This window comes from Haliaeetus albicilla, chromosome 7 (genome assembly GCF_947461875.1).
Source record: "Haliaeetus albicilla chromosome 7, bHalAlb1.1, whole genome shotgun sequence".
In the NCBI taxonomy this organism is placed as follows: domain Eukaryota; kingdom Metazoa; phylum Chordata; class Aves; order Accipitriformes; family Accipitridae; genus Haliaeetus; species Haliaeetus albicilla.
Window position 1 is genome coordinate 1,475,930 of NC_091489.1, and position 11,284 is coordinate 1,487,213.

At 68.6% G+C, this 11,284-nt stretch overlaps 1 protein-coding gene across 1 annotated transcript; it reads left to right on the forward strand.

Annotated features, from left to right (window-relative positions):
- Positions 1–3,606: 3,606 nt before the first annotated feature.
- LOC138686224 (collagen alpha-1(XVIII) chain-like) lies at positions 3,607–10,021 on the forward strand. The gene is made up of 21 exons (XM_069788320.1): positions 3,607–3,732; positions 4,074–4,142; positions 4,290–4,352; positions 4,436–4,492; positions 4,747–4,974; positions 5,182–5,547; positions 5,674–5,793; positions 5,878–5,931; positions 6,152–6,178; positions 6,592–6,693; positions 6,931–6,975; positions 7,150–7,239; positions 7,346–7,387; positions 7,497–7,524; positions 7,734–8,011; positions 8,176–8,238; positions 8,358–8,426; positions 8,605–8,673; positions 8,867–9,065; positions 9,128–9,395; positions 9,601–10,021. Exons 1-21 carry the CDS (start codon positions 3,607–3,609, stop codon positions 9,809–9,811), a joined length of 2,574 nt encoding a protein of 857 aa, XP_069644421.1. The 3' UTR covers positions 9,812–10,021.
- The last annotated feature ends 1,263 nt before the right edge of the window (positions 10,022–11,284 follow it).

Below are 11,284 nucleotides of genomic sequence, written 5' to 3' on the forward strand. Positions count from 1 at the left end.
GGCGGCGGCGGCGGCGGCGGCTTTATGCGGCCCCTGGCCACACCTCCCCGCCCGCCGGCACCGGGGCCACCGGCGGGGGCCGGCCCCCCACCCCCCCCGCCGCCACCGGGAAGCCACCGGGGAGAGCCGCTCCCCCCCGACGGCGGGGGAGCGGCTCTCCCCGGTGGCTTCCCGCTGGCGGCGGGTTCAGCACCGGGGAGGGCGGATTCAGCAGCACGGAGACCCCCGAGCCGTCCCCCAACCCCCCGTCCCCGCAGACCACCCCCCTCGCTGCCCCCCCCCCGCAGCCGCCCCGACACCCTGCCCGCTACCACCCGCCCGGTCCTGAGAGCAACTGGGATGAACTGGGACACACACACACACACACCCCCCATACGGGGCTGCGTCGCGGGGGCTGAGACCCCCAGCGTGGAGCAGCCCGGGGTGGGCTCCGCGTCCCGGGCGCGGGGGGGGGGGGGGGGGTAGCAAAAGCGCTGCCGGCAGCACCGCATCCCGGGCAGCTCAGCCCCAGTCTGCCAGCGACGCCCCGGGACGGCTCCGCACCCCCCCCCCGGGCCCCGCACAGCCCCGGGATAAGCTGAAGGCTGCCGGCACCTAGCGGCTACCGAGGAAAAGCGGGCGGCAAGGAGGGTGGGAAGCCCCGAGCATCCCTCCCCGCCGCTCCGGCCCCGCCAGTCCCCGCAGCGCCCGGGCAGGGACGGCCGGGCAGCACCGCGGGAAGACGGAGGCCCGGGAGACGGCGGGGACCAGTCCCTGTGCCCGAGGGGACCGGTCCCCGAGCATCACCCCAGGGGACCGGTGACCCGTGAGCTGGCCCCAGGGGCATCTCAGCCAGCGCCGGGCTCGGGACCCGCCTGGATGTGGCAGGGGGGTCGCGGGCACGGCCCGGGGTGGGTGAGCGCCGGCACAAGCACGGCCTCGCAGACCCTGCCCGGTGGGAGATGCCACGGCGCCCGGGCAGGCCTCGCACGGGCTGTCCCCCACGCGCCCGGCTCGCTGCAGGGGGTGGCAAGGGGGCAGAGAGCCCCTCTCCCTGTCCCGGGGACAGGACGCGCTGCGGCCAGGGGTAAGGCAGAGACTCGCTGAACTCGTGCCGTGGAACGAGGAGCGGCTGCGCGCTGCAGGGAGCGTCGTCCCGCGTGCCCAGGGACACACCGCCACAGCAGCGTCTGGGTGCTGGCCGCGTCACCACACTGGCCCTGGTCAAGGCCAGCAAATCCGCCACCCCAGGCTCCACAAAGACTGATGAGATGACCACAACCATCCCCCGCTGCCAGCACCAACGGGGAGACGGTGCAGCCTGTCAGGAAGGTGACCTTCACCCTGCGGGACACGAGGAGCCAGCCCGGCCCATTGCGGCACTGCAGGGCGAGGACAACATGCAGGGAACAGCCACATCCCGCAGGGTCTGCGCTGAACCCACCGAGGACCTGGCTGAGCAGCGGGAGCCACTGGAGTTTGTGACTGCGCTCTGCACCGTGTACATGGCAGTTAACAGTCATTAAACATTGGGCCTCGCTGCAGGGCCCTGGAGTGGGGCTCGGTGTAGCGGGTAGGACGAGAGAAGCAGAGCCAGACTGTAATGCAGGGCCTGGGCTGAGAACCCCAAACTCATCTCATGGGTGAGTACATCTAGGGCTCAAACCAGCATTTTGAGGCTTGTGTGCCAGCACTGGTGGCACTGGCGGCACTGGCCGTGGGGGCTCCCAGGACCATCTTCTCTCTCCGGTGCAGGTGAGCCGCTCAGCACCAAGTGTGCAGGCAGGACATGGGCACGCAGGTGGGACCTAGAGGTGGGCAGGCAGGGTCCATGTCCCCCACTGCTCCCCAGCCCCCCTTCTCCCCTCCCAGCTGGTGTGGGGGCCCTGCAAGGCATCGGCACCTGGCACAGCTCTGGAGCCCCTGCCCTGCCTGGCACTGCTGCACGGTGGTGGCCATGACTCGGGGCAGAGGCGCCAGCCTTGACACAGTGTCCAAACGGGGACCAAACCCAAACAGGTGCCCGGCCCTGCTCAGGCTGCGGCACCTTATCAGGCTTTGGCAGCACTGAGCGCCTGCTGGGGAGACTGTTGTGTCTGCGGGTGGAGGCAGTGGAGCAGCGCTGGGGGCCGGCGGGGCACACAAGGGATGGGGATGCTCTTGCCCCCCCCTTCTGGCCAGGAACCGCTCCTCCGGGTCCCCATCCCAGCACCATCCTGCGAGATGGAGAGGGGCTGGGCTGGTGCACCCCCACAGCCATGCTGCCCTTCACCCCCATCACAACCCTGCAGCCAAGGAGGGTGCTCGGTGCATGGTGTTCAGTGCTTGGTGCACACTACAGGGTGCTCGGTGCACAGTACAGGGTGCTCGGTGCAGCCCAGCTCCCCCACCTGTGATGGGGCAGCCCTGTGCACCCAGGCCCGGGGCTCTGTGGGCTCCCAACACCTCTTTCCCAACCTCGGTGGCTCATTGGGGTTCCCAAGGATGTGAGGGGCTCAGGCTGCAACCCCAGCCCTGGGGAAAGGCTGCAGGTCAGGGGCAGAAGAGGGGCTGGAGGTCAGAGAGGGCTGGAGACCCCTGGCCAAGGGTGGCCCTGACGGAGCTGGGGAGACGCAGGGCCCTTTGCACCCAGTGTGGGACACAGTGACTGCACACACTGCAGGGCACAGATATTGTGCCCGCTGCAGGACCCTGACGCCTCCTGGGCTCTCACAGTCTTGTCCCCCCGGCTCAGCCTGGCTGACCCATGAGCTGGTCTCCATCCCCTCCCGGCGCCAGGCACCAGTGACCAGGCAGACCCCATGGAGCACCCAGCTGCTCTCGCCACAGCTGATGCCCCTTGCTCTCAGCCAGCCCCTTCCTCCACTCTCGTCCTCGCTGGTTTTACTCTCCATTTCCGAGCAGCATCTCCTCCCTGGCCCTCCCTTGCCTCACTTCCAGCAGCTCCTCCTGGCCCTGGCTCCCTTCCCTACGATTCCCGGCTGCCCTCCTTGCCCCGGGCCGCAGGGCAGAGGGTGACATGGCTGCGTGGGTGCTCAGCCCCCGCCGGATGCGGTCCGTGGGACACGGGTGCTGGGGCGGGCGAGAGGCGTGTCGGGCGGCGCGGAGGCCGCCGTGATAACAGTGGGAGCCGTGCCGGGGCAGCGGGAGCAGACGGTGCAGGCGAGCAGGATGAGCCAAGCCCCAATGTCCTGGGCAGCCTGGCCCCGAGGCAGCGGCATGGAGTCCAGAAGCCCCCAGCACCTCCTCCATGTGCTCTGCATCCTCTCGGTGCTGGCCGGACGCCTGCCCCCCACCACGGCCCAGTGGTTTTACCCCCTGGGCTTGGAGGACACCACACCGGATCCGAGCACCAGCCCCACAGCCCCCACAGCGTCCACCCTGGATGAGGAGGAAGGTAGGCATGGCAGGATGACAGCACGGATTCCCTGGCACCCCCGGCTCCTGCACCCCAGCAAGGAGGAGGAAAGGAGGTGTGGGGTGCCAGGGTCCAGGGCTGCTGGTGGCACCGCTGCGGCCGTGGCAAGTGCCGGGAACTGGAAGTGCTGTGCCACCCCGGTACCCCTCCAGTCCTGCCACCTCCCACCCCATTGCCCCTTTGCTCTTGCAGACGGAGATGCCCGCAGCATGGAGCCCACGCGGAAGGTGCTGCTGAGCAAACCCCCGCTGGCGATGACCCCCAGACGCCGGGAGCCCCTCGCCAGGGGGACAGCAAAGGGTCCGGGCCATGCTCCGCTGCGCACGCGAGGCCAGGTGCCTTTTCCCGGCAGCATCCCCCCCCCTGCTCCCCCAGCCCTCCCAAAACTCCCCAGCCTCTGCCGGGCCCCTCGCCGCATCCTTCCCTTTATCTGTGTCCTGCCCACACAGCCGCACCAGCCCGGGCAGGGCAGCATGCCCTGCTCCAGCCCCCAGCCACGGCTCAGCCGCCTCTGGCCCCTTGGAAAGGAGCTGTGGCAGCTCCTGGCGTCCACCCGCATGGCACAGCACCATGGCAGAGCTGGGGCTCAGCCCCCACCCTGGGCTGCGGGAGGGTCCCGCGTGCCCCCCGGGATCCCCCCAGCCCCGCACTAAGCTCTCTCCGTCTGTCCTAGCAGCACCGACCCATGGTCACCCCAGAGATCTTCGAGGGGAGCGCGGAGGAAGAGGAGTTCCTGCAGATCAAGGTGGTAGAGGGATCCTGGTCCCCACGGGGGCTGCGAGGCGCAGCCCAGGATGGGCACTTGGGCAAGGGGCTCTGGGGGAGGAGGGCTGGCAGGGTGGGACGGGGACGGTGCTCGGGGGGTCTCACGCTCAGCCCCTCCTCTGCACAGACGACAGCGAAGGGGCTGCCCCGGCAGGTGCCCCCAGCCCTGGAAACGGACCCTGCTCTCCAGGTGAGAGATGGGTGCAGGGCACCCATGCCGGACCCTGCAGCCGGGGCTGCCATCCCGTGGCTCACCACTCTCTCCCTCTCCAGATGCACAACGGCTCCGGCTGCGTCTGCCCCGTGCGTCCCGGCCCTCCCGGCCCAAAGGTGAGGTGGTCCTCCCCGTGGAGAGGCACAGGGGTGCGGGGACCCACAGTGACCCACTGGGAGAAATCCCATGTCTGTTTTGGCCGTGCAAAACCATTTCTGCTCAGGATTTGGACTCTTGCTGTGGGGTCTGGGGTGAGGGGGCGACTCAGGTGTCCCCTGGCAGGGGGGCAGCAGGTTCCCGCAGTGGGCACTGGTGGAGGAAAGCATGAGGAGCCGGGAGCTGGGAGCCAGGCTCTGTCTTTCCCTGACAGGGAGAAAAAGGCGACCCAGGGTCCCCGGGAGAGAGAGGCCAGCCTGGATTCCCTGGGGAGAGAGGAAAGTCCGGCAGCTCAGGGCAGCCAGGTCACCAGGGCCCCCGGGGTCCGCCGGGTCCACCGGGACCACCGGGGCCCCCGGGGCCACCAGGCGCCTGGGGAGCCAGGAGCCCACCCGTGCCCGCTGCCCTCCCCGAGGGATTGGAGAACGAGGTGAGAGCCAGGGTGAGGGGCACAGGGAGGCGATGCCGGGGTGGGTGGGCGATGCCGGTTCTGGCTCCTGTGTCCATCCCCAGCTGGACTGGCAGGGATGGGGAGGGCTGGGGTGCGTGGCCGTGGGAGTGGGCAGCCCAGAGGAGGGGGACCAGGGGATGGGACGCAGCCATTCACCGACTCTGCTCTCTCTTTCCTCTCTCCCTCCAACCCAACAAGCAGCTGGGAATGTCCAGCCCTGTGGGAAACCCAGGACCCCCAGGTCCCCCTGGGCAGCCTGGCCTGCCCGGACCCCCAGGCTACCCAGGCCATGAAGGCCCCCCAGGGGTCCCTGGGCGGGACGGGAAGCCGGGACCCCCTGGTCTGCAGGGGGCTGTGGGACCACCCGGTTTCCCTGGGGCTGAAGGACCTCCAGGGTCTCCAGGCTCGGCTGGGCCAGACGGACCCCCGGGGGCACCAGGGCTCCCAGGGCCACAGGGTCCCCCCGGGGTGCCTGGGCACGAAGGACCCCCTGGTCCTGCAGGACCTGCATCACTCCCTGGCAAACCAGGGCTCCGAGGGGAGCCGGGATTCCCCGGACTAAAGGTAAGGGGGGATTCCCAGCCCAGCCCATCCATGGCCCTGGGGCCAGAGCCCTGCCACTGTGGGGCCCAGGGGGACAAGGGGTGCTGAGCCCCCATGCTCACCACCCCATGTGCCATGTGCCGGCAGGGTGAGAAGGGCGAACGCGGACTACCGGGCATGCCGGGGAGCCCTGGCCGGACTGGAGAGACGGGCTCCCCAGGCATGCCCGGTCCCATGGGGCCACCGGGGCCACCGGGGGACTACAGGGTGAGTAGGAGGTCCCGGGGCTGCGGATGTTCAGGGGCAGGGGGCAGCCCCCTGCACTCACCCCGGCACATCCTCTCCTTCTAGTGCGACTCGCGCCACGCAGGGCACCGTGGATCGGCTGGGCCACCGGGCCCCAAGGTGAGCCGGGGGAGCGGGCACCATGGGTGACGGGTGGCAGGAGCGGGGGCACAGGGACGGCATCGGCTGCGGCCGTTCCCCAGTGCCGGCGCCCAGACCACACAGCTCCGCGGTGGGTGTTATCCCATGGAGCAACACACGGTGCTGTGCCAGGGGGCTGGGAGTACTCGGGAAGCCCCGGAGCAGGGACACTGATGGGAACTCTCTGCTTTCCTTCCAGGGAGAAAAGGGTGACCCTGGAGAGCGGGTTTGTAGCCGCGGGCAGCGGCGTGGGGGGAGCTGGCTGGGGGGGGTGTCCTGTCCGCACACCCTGAGTGTGAACCCCTGAGCCCCATGTGCTGCCTCCGCTCCCCCACCGCCCTCTCTCTGCCAGGGCAGCGCCAGCCTTCGGCTCACCCCGGTGGCACTGCCGAAGTCCCCAAATGGGCTGGGGCACTGGGGGAGGGTGCAGGCAGCGAGTCACCCCATGCCCTGGGGGACATGCAGATGCACACACTCATGCACACATGGAGCGTGCACACCCATGCAAGCATGCGGTGCACCCATGCATGCACACAGCACACACCTGTGCACAGCTGTGCACACACACAGCATGCACACATATCCATCCCCACCACCCAGCACAGGCTCTAATCGTGCTTCTCTCTGCGGCTCGCCCAGGGGTGCTGCTACGGGGAACATGGATGCAAACCAGGCCACCTCCCTTTCCCCAGCACTGGCAGCCAGTCCGGCTCCTGGGTGCCCATCAGTGGGTACCAAACGGTGAGTCCTCGGGGCTCGTGGGGCCCTGTTATGACAAGGGTTGCCCAGGGACCCCAGCCTGGCCTTGGGGACCCTGCTGCTGAAGCCCAGGCCAGCTCTGCATGCCCCACACCACAGCTGACCCCACCAGCAGCTTCGCAGGGCTCACAGCCCTGGCTGGGATGGAGGGATGGAAGATGGAGGGATGGAGGATGGAGAGGGGGAGGATGGAGATCAGTGTCAATCTTCTCTTTGCAGGGTGGCAAAGAGGAGACAGAAATTTACGGAGCGATCATACCCCATGTGAGAGACACTGCCCGGCTTGCATCTGCACGCCACTCTGGCCTGGGGAGGTTCAGCCCCAGGAGGGGAACGGAGCGGGAAGGATGAGGGACAGCAGTGGGGTGTCTTACAGCTGCCCTCCCAAAAGGCAGCACCAAAATAGCCCAGTCCAACCTCCACACTGCTCTACTGCAGGGTCCTCGAGGTCCCCCCGGGAACCCTGGCCCACCTGGCCCCCCCGGCCCCCCCGGCCCCCCCGGAGCACCAGGTCTCCTCTACCTCAACGTAAGGTCCAGCATGGGCTGTGCACATGCCTGTGCCAGAGCACACACACGCGTGAGCATGCACGGCATGGGGGGCTCCCCACAAACCTGCCTGTCTTTGCTTCCAGAGGATTTACCCCATCCGTCCCCAGCCGCCCTGCAAGCAGCCGGTAAGCCACGGCCTCGCTGTCCCCGAGAGAGACCCTGTCCCCTCCCCATGCACCGGGAAGGGCATCCCTGTGCCCGGCGGCAGTAACAGGCCCCCCCTTGCCTTCGCAGGCAGCTGCCGACGCAGGCTGGGCAGCAGGTAAGGGCATTTCTCAGGTGTTTCGGGGGGTCCAGCCTCCGCAGAAACACCTTTTGTGAAGTCTTGCCTCCCTTCCCGGGTGCCGGGGCCATGCCACCCTGCATGGGTCCCTGGCACCACAGCTGGTTCTCCCACCCGGCTCCCACGGGAGCATCTAGCCCCTGTGTCAGGGCACCTTGTGACCCCCCCACCCTCTCCGGGCTCTCCAGATGCTGACATCCCTCAGACGGAGCCCCCGGACTCCCACGCCGATCTCCGGGTGCGTCCTGACTGCGGCCGCGGGCAAGCCCCCCAGGCTGTCCAGCTGCCCCACGCGCCCCCACTGGGCCGTGAACCTCTCCATCCCTCCCAGCGCCAGACGTGGGTCTTCAGGTCCAAGGAGTTGATGCTGAAGTCGGGCAGCGCCGTGCCCGAGGGGAGCCTGGTCTACGTGCGGGAAGGGAGCAGTGCCTACCTCCGGACCCCCACCGGCTGGAGCCGCCTCCTGGTACCGTGCACCGAGGACGCCCCTCGGGGTCCCTCACAGGGAGGGGGGTCTGGGGTCCAGCCCTGGCAGCTGGCACCGGGCTGGATTTGGCCCTGGAACAGCAGAGCTCAGGGAAGGAGCCGGTTCCCTCCTAAACCCTTCTCTCTGGTCGTTGCATTGAGCAGCTGGAGGATTCGGAATCGCTCTTCATCGGTGATGACCCCTCCGCCTCCACCCCACGGTACCAGGTGAGGGGTGCGGGCAGCCGCTGGGTCCGCTCACCTCCCGGCAAGGGACAAGAGCCCTCCTTTGCCTGCCGGGAGGGGGGGACAGGCCCTTGCGGGACTGTTGTCTCCTTTCCATTCAGGAGGCGAAGCAGGTGAAGACGAGAGGTCCTGACATGGGGCTGCCCGCGCTGGCCCCAACAGACTCGCTGGTGAGCCCTGCTGCAGCTCCGGCCATGCCGGGAGGGACGTGCCGTGGAGACAGGCTGTTGGCAGGGCAGTGCCAGCCCGGCACACGCAGAGCCTGGGGTCGTGTTGGTCTGGGGAGGGTGCTGCACCCGTGGCACGAGCATGGGTGTCCCTTGGCTGACCTGAGCTGTGTTATTCCAGGTCCAGAAGGAGGAGGGACAAGGGCTGCCCCAGATCCTGCCAACCACCATCGCACCGCGGATCCCATCAGTAAGCAACGCCCGGCCCCGGGGGTGGGAGACAAGTGGCCTAGCCATGGGAAAGCGGGGAGAGGTGCCCGGGGGACCCCCTCCATGCCTGGCCAGCACCATCGGAGACTCGCACCCTCCCAGGAAGGGGGGAGCAGAGACCTCAATGTCTGGCCGTGCCTGAGCCTCCTCGCTGCCCTGCCTCCCGTCCCCAGCTCCGTCTGGCCGCCCTGAACGTTCCCCTCGCTGGCGACATGAGCGGGATCCGAGGTGCCGACCTGCAGTGCTACCGGCAGTCCCAGGAGGCTCGGCTCTACGGCACTTTCCGGGCGTTCCTGTCGGCCCCCATCCAGGACCTGGTCTCCATCGTCAAGAGGACAGACAGGACCCTCCCCGTCGTCAACATGAAGGCAGGTACCCCCGTCCCCCGTGGGGGCTGCAGGCGGCAAAGCCCTGTGGCCCCTGGTGAGCCTCAGTGGGGGGATCCTTGCCCGGTCCTGCCCTGGGGCTGCTGCACCCCGGCCGTGCTTGGCATTTGCATTTTGGGGAGCTGGGAGGAACCGATGGCAAGTTATTGCCCACAAGGGCATCGCCCCGGCCTCCGGCTCAGCACTGCTGCTTGCACCCACAGGGCCAGCTGCTGGCCAAGTCCTGGAGCTCCCTCTTCGAGGGCCAGGCTGGTGCCGCCCTACGGGGCCCCATCTACTCCTTCAATGGGCGCAACGTCCTGACGGATCCCCTCTGGTGAGTCCAGCTGCAGGGTGATCGCCGGCAGGGCATCCCTGAGCAAATGCACCCATGCCAGGAACCGGGGTGGGTAGGGGGGCTGCAGTGGGTTCCCCCCCCTCCCCACTCCTGGCGCTTGCATGGATGCAGGAGCTGGTGCAAAGAGCCGGAGGTGTCCCGGAGGGTGTCCCCCAGCCCCTCTCACCCCCATCCCCATATGCAGGCCCCGACGGCTGGCCTGGCACGGATCCACGCAGCGGGGCGGCCAAGCCCGCAAGCGGGATTGCCAGGGCTGGCACAGCTCTGGCCCTGGGGAGGGTCTGGCCGCCCCTCTGGGCGAGGGCAGGCTGCTGGCCGGGCAGCGGCACAACTGTTCCGAGGCGCTGGTGGTGCTCTGCGTGGAGGTGGCCTTTCCCTACCGGCATATGTGGTGACCCCGGCACCGGTGATCCCCCCTGCCGCACGCCGCAGGCAGCCCCGCCGCATCCTGCGGGGATGGGGATACAACCCCAGGGAGCCTCGTGGGCAGTGCCGGCGGGGAGAACTGCGGCATTGGAGCGAGACCACTGAGAGGACGCCAACCCCGTGGCCGGGTTGTGCCACACTCATCCCCGGCTGTGCTGTCCCTGCAGATCCCCGTGCCACGGGGCGGCAGGGTGATGCCAGGCTGTGCCCGGCCACCTCCCTGCACGTCCAGCAAATGCCGTCACTGCCCCAGAAATAAAGATACAAAAAAGTCGGTGTTTTGGATGACACCCAGCGCTCTGTTATGGGGCGGGGGCGGGGGGGTGCTGCCCAGGACATTGTCTGCTGCAGTGAGGGGCATGGTGGGGGGGGCGGGGGGCACGCTGCAGCCAGCTCGGGGAATGGGGAAAGGGTCTGGAGCCATGCTTGGGCTTCAGCCCCATTGGGATCGGCACAAACAGGGGGACAGGGTGGAGGGAACACTGGGGCGGAGGGTGAAGTCGCAGGGTTCCATTTCCAGTGATGTCAGCGTTGCCGGGCCCTGCGTCAACAGAGCAGCCTCTCCCAGAGCACAGGCAGGAGGGTTCGCCTCTCCCGGCTTGCGGGCAGCGCAGTTTGCCCCTCCTGGAGTGCCAGCAGCGGACGGAGGCACCATGCACAAGAAGCGGGCACCAGCACCCTCCCTGCAGAGGAGCAGGCAGGCAAGGGTGCGCAGGCAGGGCTGGGGCACGGGGTTCGGGCAGCAGCCGAGAGGTTTGGGTCTCTGCCTGCACGGGGCGGCAGCCCCCCGGTCAGTGGCCCTGGGGTAGGTACACGGGGGCACGCTCCAGGGCCCAGTGCTTGTTGAAGAGGCAGTACCACTGTGCCCCAGTGTCCCCAGCGCATCCCCGGGGCCTCCCCAGTGGGTCCTAGGGCCTGCAGAGTATGACCCAGTGTGACATGCGAGCCAGCCCAGCATGTCCCTGCATGTCCCCAGAAGCTGCCCAGTGTATCCCAGTGGGTCCCCAGGGTACCCCCAATGGGTCCCAGTGGGTCTCTGGGACCTGCCCAGTGGGTCCTAGGGCCTGCTCAGTATGCCCCAGCGTGACATGAGGGCCAGCCCAGTGGGTCCACAGGGCCTGTCCAGTAGGTCCCTGCATGTCGCCAGAAGCTGCCCAGTGTATCCCAGTGGGTCCCTGAACCCCCTTGCAATGGGTCCCAGTGGGTCCCTGGGACCTGCCCAGTGGGTCCCAGAGCCTGCACAGTATACCCCAGTGGGATATGAGGGCCAGCCCAGTGGGTCCCCAGGGCCTGTCCAGTAGGTCCCTGCCTGTCGCCAGAAGCTGCCCAGTGTATCCCAGTGGGACCCCGGAGACCTGCCCTGCGCGCCCCAGTACATCACTCCACCAACGGCAACCGTGCAGGCGTGGGGCCCCGCCGCACAGCGCCCGCCCCCTCGTTCT